Genomic DNA, 13741 nt, shown 5'->3' with positions numbered 1-13741 from the left:
ATTGCTAGGGTCTTCTTTCTGACCCTTCTTGAAAATTGGCACAACATTTGCCAGCTTCCAGTCTACCGGGACCTCTCCAAATTCCCAGGATCGTTGAAAAATAATTGAAAGAGGTTCCGCGATGACATCCGCCAGCTCTTTCAGCACCCGGGGATGAATCCCATCCGGACCCATGGACTTGTAGGGATCCAGGTGGAGTAGCAAATCCCGCACACGTTCAGGGTCAGTTGGGAGTTTGTCATCCCCACCGTCCCGGTCCTCCAGCTCAGGGCACCCTCGGTCCCGAAGCCCATCATCGGCATTGAAGACAGAGGCAAAGAAGGCGTTAAGCGTCTCTGCTTTGCCTACGTCATCGTCTGTGAGGAGACCTTCCCTATCAAGGAGCGGCCCTATGTATTCTTTAGTTCTCCTTTTTCCATTTACATATCTAAAAAAACCCTTTTTATTTTCTCTCACAGACACAGCCAGCTTCAACTCTAGCTGTGCTTTGGCCACTCGAACTTTCTCCCTACAAACACGAACAGCATCCCTGTATTCTTTCCATGACGCCTGGCCCTCCTTCCAGTAGCGAAACACTCTCTGTTTCCGCCTAATCTCCATTAGAACATTCCTGGTCAGCCACGCCGGCCTCCTTCCCCGCCTGCCTGACTTGCGATATTTTGGAATTGCCTGATCTTGTGCTTCTAGGAGGCATCGCTTAAAGAGTGACCAGCACTGGTGGACATCGAGGCCTTCAAGAGCAGTTTCCCAGGGGACCTTGCTGACTAGTTCCCTGAGCAGCCTGAAGTCCGCTTTCCCCATATCTAGGGATGAGGTTTTGGTGGCACTTTTCCTTCTGTCACCATAAATATTGAACTCAACCACTTCATGGTCGCTATGGCCGAGGCGGCCACCAATCACCACATCTCCCACCAGACCCTCTCTGTTTTCTAGCAACAGGTCTAGGAGGACACCTTTCCTAGTTGGCTCCGTTAGCACCTGCACCAAAAAGTTATCATCTAGGTGCTTCATGAACCTCCTGGACTTGCTTGTGTCAGCTGTGTGGCACTCCCAGTTAACGTCCGGCAAGTTGAAGTCCCCCATAAGGACAAGGGGAGTTAATCTCGAGGCCTTTCTTAGTTCTGTAAAGAATAATTTATCGGCGCTATCGTCCTGGCCAGGCGGTCTGTAATAGACTCCCACAACGACATCCCCTTTATTCGTTCGTCCCTTGATCCTTACCCAGAGGCTCTCAACTTTGCCATCGCCGACCTGAAGTTCCACACAGTCTAGCCCCTGCTTCACATACATCGCCACCCCACCACCTCGCCTTCCCTGCCTGTCCCTCCTGAAGAGCCTGTAACCATCTATCGCAACACCCCAGTCACAGGACTCGTCCCACCAGGTTTCGCTTATGCCGATGATGTCATAGTTGCGGGACTGGGCCAGGACTTCTAGCTCATCTATTTTATTCCTCATACTGCGTGCGTTCGTGTAAAAGCATTTCAAGTGCGTCTCCTTACACTCAGCACCTTGTGGATCTGACCAAAGGACCTCACTGGCACACAGCCCCTCTGATTCTAGCGTACCATCCCTTAGGTCTTCACCGGCGCGCCTGGTTTTAGCCCCTTCCCCCTTCGACTCTAGTTTAAAGCCCTATCTATCAGCCCTGCCAACTCCTGACCAAAGATCCTTACCCCTCTCCGAGAGAGGCGCATCCCATCTGGTGCCATCAGGCCCGGTGTAGCGTAGACCTTCCCATGATCAAAGAAACCGAAATTCTGCCGGTCACACCAGTCACGAAGCCACGAGTTTATGTGAACAGTACGTCTTTCAGCTTCGATCCCCCCTATCGGAAGGACAGAGGCAAACACCACCTGCGCCCCTGATCCTCTAAGTAGTCGCCCCAAATCCCTAAAGTCTCTTTTGATCGCCTTCAAAAGCAAGCAGGAGCAAAGGATTTTATTTCCAAAAAGGATTAAATACTACTATAGCAAACACCACAATGGCTTTGCAGAAAAACAGAAAGTTAATCATTGCCAAGTATGTCATAAAGGGTATGTTGGTATTTGAATGTGAGGCAAATACACAAAACATCTTTTTTTTAGAAGTGGTATATCCATATCAAATGAGAAAGTTATCATTTTCTTGACCAAGATGAGAAACTAGGGTTTCATAATAAGCAAGCAGATAGCACCACTTTAACCAAAACCAAAAGTCCTAAATTTTCTTCAGGGGGACATGGGGAGAGGTAGGGAACAGGGTGGACAAGAATACACTAACATAGAAGAAGTCTTGTTATTTGTGTTATTTCTCATTAATGCACACAGCCCATCAAGAAATCAGGCATTACGACAACAGAATACATCAGGTCAGAGGCAACTTGATGGGTAACAAAGCAATTATAAGATAGGTGTAACTGAAGTCAGTATGATTGCTCCTTATCTGCTCAGAATCTACTCCATGAATGTAAGACAGAAAAAAATCTCAGTGAAATAAATCCACTTTAACAGTGAAAACAAACAATCCAGAGGAAATGTACAAAGGTTTCATACTGCTTTTTCTATGTGTACCAAAAGTGTATCTTCTGTGCCATAAGCAGACTGAAATAATGAAATGCATTGTGTTACCTACATTGAAACACACCGAGCTGTGGTCAGTCTTTCCAATTAACTGCTTTATTATCTAAAAGTATCAAAGCTGGTAGATTAATGACACTATTTATATTACCTACATATCAACACAGTGATCATAAATGACTACATCAATCTCCCCATACAGTTGGTGTAGTTTCTATGATCCAAGAATCTAACCAGCAAGAATTCAGAGCAAGGTTTTATTACAACAGAGTCCTCCCTTCCCTCCTCTCCTCCCAGTCAAGGCAGAGAGGCAGAGAGGAAAAAAAAAAAAAAAAAAAAAAACACCAACCAAATGCCCTGAACTCCATCCACAAACCTTCTGGAAGCCAGCTCAGCCAGATGTAAACCAAGAGCTCTTTCTGCCTTGCAATACTTCATCCTTCAACATTCATAGAAACCAGAAGTCCATGAAACCTCTGTGTTTATATGAGAGCAGAACTGATAAAGATCCCAACTTTAAAATGTTGAGACTTTATACATAGTATAGTAATTACACTGCATCCACTGATTCCAGGACTTCAGGGTTACCAAACCCATTGGACTTTCTTTGCTCCTGAGGTAACTATTTTGCCCCTAGAAAACAAGTTCTCCCTCAGAAGGAGGGAAATTTTTTAGAAGAGATTACTTTCAACATCACAGTAATTTTTCAACCTAAATTAGGCAAGCTCTTATGTTTTAATTGGGAACAGTATCACAAAGGAGACCCTAGCATAAGTTACACATTCAGGTCTCCTAGAATTAACAAAATATTCCTAATTCTCAGCACTTAAAAATGCATTAATAGTTCCAACAGCTTGTGCCTGACCTCACTGTTCCCTGTTTGGTACAAACAAACCTTTTGTTGCTATCACTAGCGCCCACAACTATTGCAGGCTCACTGAGAACAGGGCTCTGGTTTGTTGTACTTCAGCAAGTGGATGTGCCAGACCCATCTGGACCAAAACTCAGACAGAGCTAGCACCACTCTCAGCATTCCTGCTGAGGACATGAGTTACTGTAGGAAACTGTCCTGCATGCACACTGTTAAGCATGCAGCCCAGGACTTCAATGACCTAAGCTGAATTTTGAACTGGGCAGTTCGGGATTTGGCTCAGTTTGGGTTAACTGTAGGTATCTGGCTGTTTGTTATGTTTACCAGCCATCCCAATCCAATCCTATTGTTCAACAAATAAAGATCTTTCCATCTCAAGCTGCCACCAGCACTAGTTTCCTGTGTTTTCAGGGAACTCGCTCCAGCTAACCTGTTCCATCTGACAATTACTTAAGAAGTTATTTCTATCTGACCTTTACCATTAGGTTGAAGACAGAACCCACCAAGTTTCAGACTGGGCAATAAATATTTTGTTCAGCCTGTTACTTAGATGAATAATCTGACTCTCTAATTACATAGTCATAGCCAGAAAGGCTGCAAGAAACATTAAGTTCAAATAAACCTCAAAAATGTAAATGGACAACATAAAAGCCCCAGAGCAAGATCAGAAGGTATAATCTTGTGCAGATCCCAACTCAACCTATTGTATATTAAAGGAGGAAAGTCAGCAATCAGATTTTGAGTGGAACCTGATACACGGAATATATTTTGGCTGGTGACTATTTTGAAAATCTGCACTCAGCGTCTGAAGTGAGGCATCTTGCTTCTCCAGGCATATTGAAAATATGCTGTAAGGCTATGGGAAATATGAAGTCCTCAATAAAGAAAAAGATTCTATTAGATATTCACTATGCTTGGCTGTTTGTTTCTTTTTTCTTATCTTTTTTTTTTTTTAATTACAGAAACAGCCTCTGAAAGGACACTAAGTCTCAATATACTGCTTTCAAACCAACAGCCTTACTAAGTACAATACCATCAAATGCAACATTAGCTTGCTGTATAGAGATTTTATATGAATCATCCTGAATCTATTTTGTAAAACTACCTCAGATCCCTAAACTTCATCCGTCAAAGCATGAATGAAAACTTTAAAAGATGATACCAGTTAAGAAAAAAAATAGAACAACAACAACAAAAGAAACCTTCCATATTCTTAGAGTTTGTATTGACCATTAAACTACTGCAAACATTATTCATCCTTAATAAAAGCTATCTAACAGCACAGTTCCAAAGTGTAACTTGATTCTTCATCTTTAAAATGTTTAGTCTGATGTGCAGTAATAACAGCCGTTTGGCTTGTTCAGCTGTGGGCTCTGTTGAAGTTATATACTTACCGATGTTATACTTTCAGGCAATGATAACAAAGTCAGAATAACAGGACTAGGACTGAAATTTGAAGGGCTGCCCATCAAACAGCCACAAGAGAAGAGGAATGTCCTGAGAAAGTCAAGAAAGTTTCTTCGTTGATTCAGCAGGATACCACCCAAGTGTATCAAGAAGTTCAAGGTCATGAGACCTCAGGTAGGTGACAGAGGAGTAAAGAAGAAAGAAGTGCACCTAGTGGAACTGCTCTCACAAAGGGGCTCACAACTGTGTGCTCCCAAGAACTTTACTTCCAGAAGACTCACTGCCTAATGTACTGAATGGGCTTTCTGTGAGGGTATACGTACTGGGTGCAACACATCTTCAATCTCTTTTGGTTGCTTGGAAATTGTTTGCTCAAATTTTAGAAGAAAAGAGTGCAACTGAAACTTCATTATTTGGTAAAGAGAAAGATACAGAAAGGAAAAAGAAATCAAAAACTATTATATCCAATCATTTTGAAATCTACAAAATTTTTTTCTAGATAAACCTCCCTGTATAAGTCACAGCAAGACAGAAAATGAGTCAACCAAGGATGACATGTCACCTCACTGACACAGGTGGTACCTGGATAAGTAATGTGTTTGCACTTTTGCAGATACTCTTTTACATCTAAAGATTTTCTGTCTCTACAGTGCATTTTGCTACAAAATAAATAAAATAAAATAAAATAAAATAAAATAAAATAAAATAAAATAAAATAAAATAAAATAAAATAAAATAAAATAAAATAAAATAAAATAAAATAAAATAAAATAAAATAAAATAAAATAGAGGATAGGATTTTGGTAAGTAGAATGAGGAAGAAACAAGGGTTCCATATGAATAATCCTAGTCTCCTTTTCCTCTGCTCTCAGCAGTTTTGGAAGGGCACTTCTTTTTCCCCTCTCAAAGATGGTAAGGTTTCACTTCTTCCCTTCTAAATCTAATATATAAGGAATCTTGGTGTCCCTCTCTTCCAAAGTTCAGTTCCATACAGCTTTTTAGTACTTACCTGGAGGGAACAATCTGTCCCACAGACTTTAATATTTCAGTGTTGTGAAAACAACAACAAAAAGCTTTGACGTGCTTAACAAACTACTGAGTTTCAAAGCAATGTAATGTTCAGTTAGAACATTACAACAGCAGAAATGACATTTATTTCAGTCAACATAACTATAAAGTTTCCTACAAGGATGACTAAGTCACAGAAGTTTCACAAGATACTCTGTGTTAACTTGAATGGCTCTCCTTTGGCTAAGAAAGGCTGAAATGGAAATTGTCAATGACTCTCTCCCCATACTCACAGTGAGGCTTTAAAACAAAAACAAAATACACACATGAAAAGGAACAAATAATATTACTAACCTTTTTCTCTCTTTTTAAATGAACATCATTTTATTCAACAAAGCAAACACTTATGTTTTAATGAAATGACCCTTGTGGACTTTCATCAGAGAACATAAACTTGTATAGTGAACCTACCTGAAGTTTCTGAATTAGTTCAAGATTTGCCAGATACAATAGAACTTGTTCTTCAGTCAGCATCAGAGAATTGAATAGTGGAGCTAGTTGATAACAATGAAAGCTCTTGGCCAGACATACCATATTAATCAGCATAACACCAATAATTTCAGTTGGGTCATGGAACCTTGTTTATTAAATATTGACCCTGGCTACATAACAACATATACCTTTATGTATAGCACATAATTTTACCTCCCACAGGCAAATTGATATTTCAGATCTCATCACAGATTTCACATGAAAAACACATTTCTACTTCCTAAATAATATTTTGGTCAGTTTCTAAGATATTATATTGGTACAAGACCCAAACCCCATTAATTTTAGTGTCTACCTCCAATAATCATTCATATAAGATGTGCTTAACGCATACTAAATATTACTGATGTTATATTGAGCCCAGACTGGGGCTTAGTTATGTCTTAAAACACAGACGATAATACTAATGGCTACCTGAAAACATACGACCCATTATTTTGCACACACTAGTTACAAGTTTTTCACTTTCTTTTTGGAATAATGAATGGATTCAAACACAAAATGACACATTAAAAGATAGAACACAACATACTGGAAAAAAACGGACAGACTGACTTCTTGACAGCTTAAAAAAAAATAAGAAAAACAACACCACTCAGTAACATTGCACCTGGCTTATTATAGGGCAATTGCTGCTGCAATTCTTTGAAACTACTGATGACAGAAATAATTAAAAAAAAAATCAAATGAGCAAAAATGAAAGAAAAAAAAAAAAAAGGAAGACACGAAGACAAATGTCTAAGAAAAAACTCTGTCTCTTTTTCCCATATATCATTAATTTTTCATTACAAAATCTAAGAATAAAGCATCTTAAACTTTAAGGTATTTAGATTTCCCCAGGGTTTAGTTGGGTAATGAAACAACCATTTGTCTCCCTTCAGTGAGGGGAAGATCTATGATGCTGCAAAATGACAAACACATCCACCAAATGAACATAAAAACAAAAAAATATACACTACAGCATCAGGTTGCCAGGCCATTTTGCTCAGACATGCTTGCCACAGTCTTTGAGAACATGTACAGCTTTTCACTCTCATTATTACAGAGGATATTCATACACAAAGTGCAAATAATACATCCATCAGAAACAATGTGTAACCCTATTAACACAAAAATCTGCACTTCTACACACTTAGCTGGCTATCTGCAGATCTAGGGGCCCTGCTACCAGCGGCAGTGGTGGAAGCCAGTCCATTTTGCTGCAAAAAGCAATCCATCAGAAGGAATAGGACAGCTGTATCATAGAAGTTACCAAACATAAACGGAGCTAATCTACTCATGGGACCCTTGATGACCAAATATACTCCTTAGAAACCACCCTAGAGCCAAACTCTTGCCAAACAGAAAGTTCTAACAAAATTGAGCACTTCTGCAGGGTTCACATTACAGATGTCTTCAAGCAGTTTCACTGCCAGAGGTAACTGCCAAGTGCAAGAGCAGCACTTTCTCATTTGTGCTTGCAAACACAGGATTCTGTGGGCATAGTCAGCACACACACACTTTATAAGCCCTGCTCAATGTACTGCATACTGGTTCTTTCTAATCTTAGTCCACTATGGCACCTGCGAAACTAAGAGGAAAAGAAATTCAATTTGGGGTGAAGTCTACCTGATTTCTTACTGGTAACTAAAGTCCCAAATACAAAGACCAACAAAACAAAAGCCAAATCAAGTATCTGCAAGCAATTGCTACTGAACTGTGTTTTTCATAAAAAATGGAAGTGGTCAATACATAAGAGTTAGCCTTTTGGAGAACCTCTTAACTGTGATATGTGGGCATCTAAAACAGCCAGAGGTGGAAGAATTTCTGCTTATAGTAGAGGAGAGAAATGGTAAAATTAGGGTTAGTTTGACTTTACCCGGCAGTTGCTGAATGCCAGCAAGCCACCAATGTGTTGTTACTCCAACAAGAGTATGAGAAAACCACATAAACTAAAGGCCGCAATTGCACATAAGGATAGTTCTGTATCCAATAACTTTGTGTGATTTGGGAGTGGGGTGGGGGGTGGGGGGTGGGGAGTGTGGAGATAAATGGTTAATTCTAGGGAGAAAGCGTACTGGATATTACCCACTGGTAAAGGTTTACCTTTCTTCAACTGGAGGATTTACAGCTATTTACAGTGGCCAGGCCTTTATGAAGGTGGCTCACATAAAGGTGGCCTGTTACAGCTGCTGAAGTGAGCCTGTCATACTTAAAATAGTGAGTCTTACAAGAATGGTACAAAGGCACTTCATTAACACGCTCGCTGCTGGGCTCCCAGGTGACATGCGCTTAAGTGCCTGTATTTCACTTGCATGTTGACAAGGGAGTCAGTGATAGAGCTGCCAGCATGGCTGAGGTTCAACAATTTCCTTCCCTCTTATGCCAAACCTGTGGGAAGGCATAAGAATGGCAGCTGTCTTTTTGTCCAAAGATACACATTCTAGCTTATTCTACCTCTACTTGTTATTGAACTGGAGCTGGATTTTTTTAAACCAATCTTGGAGGTATTTTGCCAGTAGCTTTCCAGTAGGAGTCATGCTTTCAACATCATCTGAATAGTTATCTTGACTCTTGAATTTGTGTCTTCTTACCTGATAACATGTTATCTGTTTTTATTGAAGGAAACTTCAAAGTCATTTCATGTTTGTGCCTGTGAATCATCAGATGATCCTCTGTTGGAAAACGCTGTCAGGCAAACACAGAGAGAGAGAGAAAGGAAAAAAAAAAAAAAAAAAAGAAAAAAAAAATTAATTCTCTAATAAACTTTTGGCATTAGACAGAATTTCAAAAATGAGAGAGAGAAAGAAATGTATCCTGCCAGAAATGTGTTCAAATGGCACAGGAACAGCAAGTGAATATGAGTAACTAATATCTGTACTCAGAAATATATTTGCTGCAGTGCTTTTTGGGGTTACAAACGGAAAGGGGTTATGCATTTGCTTAAAAAAGTTGCAAGACCAAGTTTTAGTTTTTAAGGGTCATGGACACATGCTCTATTACCACCACCTCACAGGTCACCACGTGTCTGAGGAACTGTGATAACTGCTATTGTGTACACTCTTAGCCCACGGCAAATGCAAAGTAATACAGCATATCTTAAATCACTTCACTGTATTTTTCTGCTTTTGAGTATTTCTGCAACCTCTATCTGCTGAACAGCAATAAAAATAATCAGAGAAGCCAGCCTTCCCCTACCCAAAAGTATTCATAAAAAAAAATCATTTTTATTTGCAGAAAACTTGATTAAAACTGCCAGTGCAATGGTGTTCAGTAGCTAACAACTGTTTACGATCCTTTACGATACTAAATTAACTTTCTTCCCTTTGTTAAACAGGGAAGATGGAGTCCTGCTTTGGAAGAAACTAACGGGTGTGCTAAAAGTTTTTGTTTGTTTTTGTTTTTTACAATCTGATAACATAATTTTACAACAAATAGTTTCTTTAAAACAAGACAAAGAAGAGAGATGCTTGAAAAAAATGCTGAAATTCTTGAATACCTGTGCTCTAAGAGCGAAATTGTTTTCTTCACCAGAAGGTGCATATACAGACCTTTATTACAAACTACTGTAGTAGTTTTAACAGGGTTATTTCAGGACTAGCGAACACCAAGAGATGTTTACCATGCCTTTGGGAAAGATAAATAAATATTATTTTACTTTTTTTTTTTTTAAGCAACAGGTACAATAGGACAAAACTGTCAAAAACTGGCAATGACAGAGTTAAAGCGACATAAGGCTTTCAACACAGCATATTCTTGGCTAAGTGACTTTGCTTGTGGCTATGGTATAAATAGCTGCAATAGGTTACACCTTCTAAGACTTCTAAGCCCATAGACAAGGCAGCATAAATAATAGGAATGAGTTTTCTGGAAATAAATAAATAAATATGTGTATCCCAAAAAACTTTTCCTCACTGTCAAATCCTGGTTCATTGCTTACTCATCTGGAAGAAATGCAGCACTAGAAATTTAAGTTAAGAACAAACGGAATTTGTGAAAGACCTCGCTCAACAGAATTGTGAGACAGAAAACATGTTTCTTCTCATGGAAATGGATTTTCCTTCATGTAACCCCATACTTTGTCTTCAGGGTGAAATCAGCCAGGCTTAAAGAGGGCCTTGTGTGACTGAGGAGAAGCTGTTCCTTCAGTTCAAGCTTCTGTGTGTTTTATTGTAAATTACTTTCTTCCTCACGCAGAATACCAACATTCTCAGCCTCGAACACACATCTGCACTGGCTGATGGACAAGCAACTCCCCAGGCAGCTGAGGTGGATTCCTGTCAATTCCTCTTTTATAATAAAAAGAGATCATGTTTTGGAATGAGAAATTAAATGCCTTTGATGAAGTTACATCTACGCTTATCACCTTCCCAAACTGTAACAACATACAACAAAGTAAAATCTTTGAGCACCTAAGTGAACTTATTTGGATCAGCTTCCCTCCACTGAGTGAGAACACTTAAGTCCACTGACATGAGTGGAAGTTTGTTCTAGAATTTAACAAAAGTTAAACAAACTTTGACTATAAGACTCGGATATTTTCATTTTATACTACCTCTGTGATAGAGTAGTCCAGTGAGGGTTTTAACTCTGCCTGTGGACGTCTGAAGGCACAAGTCCTTGGTCAGAGAGGCAATCAGAAAGATGCACTCCAGCATCTATAGAAAGGCTCCCACTTAGTAAAACAGCAAAGCTGCTCATGGCCTTTTGTTAACAGGATTTTAGAATTCTTCTTTTTCTTATTTTAGTTCCTAACAAAAACGACATCTACGCTCTTGTGATAATCACACAATATTTTGTTCCCCATTGTTCCACCATGGGAACATAAAGATTTGTGAAAATATGAGCCAGTTGAAAATTTTCAACATAGAGGGAAATATCCTCATTAAGAGATGGGGAATCTGAGAAATAGGTAAGCTAGATCACTTAAAACAGATGCATACAGGAAGCCTGTGGCAAAAGCCCTAAAGATGTCCTTGCCCGAAGATTTTACTTGCAAATGCTTGTCACTAAAACAAATTAGGGTGGGAGGTGCCACACACAGAACTTCCCTCGCCACTGGAAGAGATCACAGTGTGTTTTTTTTGCCTTTTTTTTTTTTTTTTAGAAGAAACACATGAGTCCCAATCAAAAATCTCAGCAGGTAAAATACTTGTCACTTCAGGCTTTTAAAACTTCTTTTTTTTTCAATATAAAACACCACGTTACAGGTCAGATCATATTCTCAGAGGCACATGGCAGATTGCCAGTCAAAAGGAATCTCCAACAGGAGCAGAATTTATCTACAGGCTGCATTTTCAATACAGAATATTTTGTAGAGATTTCTCTCAAAGATTTTGTGGGTTTTGTGCGTGTGTGTGTTTTGTGTTTTTTTTTGTTTGTTTGTTTGTTTGCTTTGTTTTGTTTTTAATAGCTAATAAGGTGGCATTTATTTATGTATTAAAAATCATCAGGAGATTTTCTGTACCTAGTGAGAAATGTAAGACATTGCTTTGTACGTATGAGCAGAAAAAAATACAAATGCATCTTGCCTAGTGTGGCCTCTCTTGCTAGCTATTAATGAATTTGCAATACCTGGTTTGAAACATTAGCATTAGGAATGAGGAAGAAGCAGCATGAGAAGCTCTTCTACCAACTCACTGTTGAATGGCTGTTATGTCTGTTTTAAATATTTTGTAGTAATATCTTGTAGGGCAAGGAGGGAATTGGGGGGTGGGAAAAGACTTAAAGAAATAACAAAAAAAAACAACCCACCCACATTATTATTAGACATGTGTTAATATATCGGGAGGCATTATACAAGCCAGAGCTAGTGCTGAGGACTCAATTAATATCTCCGCTGACTCCACTCACCTGTGAGCAGCCTGGGGCACTGCAGACAAAAGGCCTCTCCTGCTCCAAGTTCATCTTTGATTCCTCATAAATCTACATGTTAAAAGGGGAGGGGGAAAGAAAGGGAACCTATGAATATACACATTCTGAACTTCACACACACATGCAACATGCAGTCTTCATAGTTTTTACTTTTATTTCAAACTCCCAAAACAGACCAGGGCAAAGTTTCATCCTCAAAGTACTAAATTTGCTAATATTCAGCAGGCTCCCTACAGTTTAAGCTCTTATTACTCCTTCCTGAGTACATATTTACTCTGATGGAAGAAAAAACCCCATTAGGCTTTCACAGCAGAAATCCTGCCTCGGAAAAAAAGCATATGTTCAGTGTTGTTATTAGATAAGACCGTGTCTGTTCAGAAATATTTTGAATTAAGGGTTTTTACCTCTTTTTCTTTGGTTCCCGCTGAATCACATTAAAACCAGACGTCTAGGTTGTTTCTGAGAAAGAGCCCACTTTTTGAAGTTCTTCAGCCTTATTGTTCAATATTAATAACTTAAATACATTACATACAGGCTCTGTATATGCACCATACAAATGTGCATCAACAGCCTTTAAAAGACTGACTAATTTACTATAATTAATTTACTACAGCTGTGTCTTAAATAAAACAACACTATTTAAAATAACAGAGTCACAGACTAGATCCTAAGGAGCTCAAGAAGAGAAGTTTTGCCTAAAACTGCAGCTTCCCCATAGCAGTTACAGCCCTGCAATTTTGCCCTAAAGCCAGGGGGAGAGCCCCTGGGTCTTGAACAAACATAGCAAGAGGAAAGCATTTGCCCTCAGACTGCAGTAACGCAGCTAGCATTAGGTCAGAGGTTGGACTCGATGATCTTGAGGTCTCTTCCAACCTAGAAATTCTGTGATTCTGTGATTCTGTGTGATTTGGGTCAACATTACAGCAGTGTCCCCGACCAGCATGAGCAAAAATCATTTGTTAGTAACAGCCTAGGACTTAAATAAGTCACTTCTTTCTGAGACTTTTGAGCCTGTTGCTACAATTGGCATTACAATTTGGAAAATAATAGGTGACCCACCTTAAAGCACGATGTATGACAGTACACTTTAAATCCCTTAAAATTCAGTCTGACCACAACCCCACTTAGACAAATACCTGAGAAGTGTTTGTGTGAATCTGTCATGAACAAAAACAAATATCCTGGTGGAGAAGAATTTAATTCTGAAGCTACAAAAATTTGCAGGACAAGTGATGAAATCACTCCATTCTGCTATTTTTTATAAACCTAATCTGAACATCTAATTTTTTTTAAACCACAGTTTATCACTTCCAGTTACCAGGAATGTCTTTACGACACTTATTTTTGTTGTTAGATACACTTTTTTTTTCCCAAGAGTTGCCACCATCTCCAGTAAGCATTCCCCTCTTAACCTGAACATCAGCCCAGTATTTTCAGTATTTAAGTTTTCCAAAGAAACAAAACTTTTGGGTGATAACTTTTCTTTTTCCTT

General features: G+C 39.2%; 1 protein-coding gene across 1 annotated transcript in view; it reads right to left on the bottom strand.

Moving 5' to 3' along the window:
• CREB5 (cAMP responsive element binding protein 5) overlaps positions 1-13741 on the bottom strand; it is a 260411-nt gene that overhangs the window by 205716 nt on the left and 40954 nt on the right. The window contains exons 2-3 of the mRNA XM_084282029.1: positions 12229-12300; positions 8970-9063 (exon numbers count right to left, since the gene is read on the bottom strand). Of these exons, the coding sequence (XP_084138155.1) occupies positions 8970-9063; positions 12229-12282 (148 nt within the window). The 5' untranslated portion in view covers positions 12283-12300. The remainder of the gene's footprint in view (positions 1-8969; positions 9064-12228; positions 12301-13741) is intronic.

Source organism: Netta rufina (genome assembly GCF_964035555.1).
Source record: "Netta rufina genome assembly, chromosome: 2".
Taxonomy (NCBI): domain Eukaryota; kingdom Metazoa; phylum Chordata; class Aves; order Anseriformes; family Anatidae; genus Netta; species Netta rufina.
This window is presented reverse-complemented; position numbering and strand designations above follow the sequence as displayed.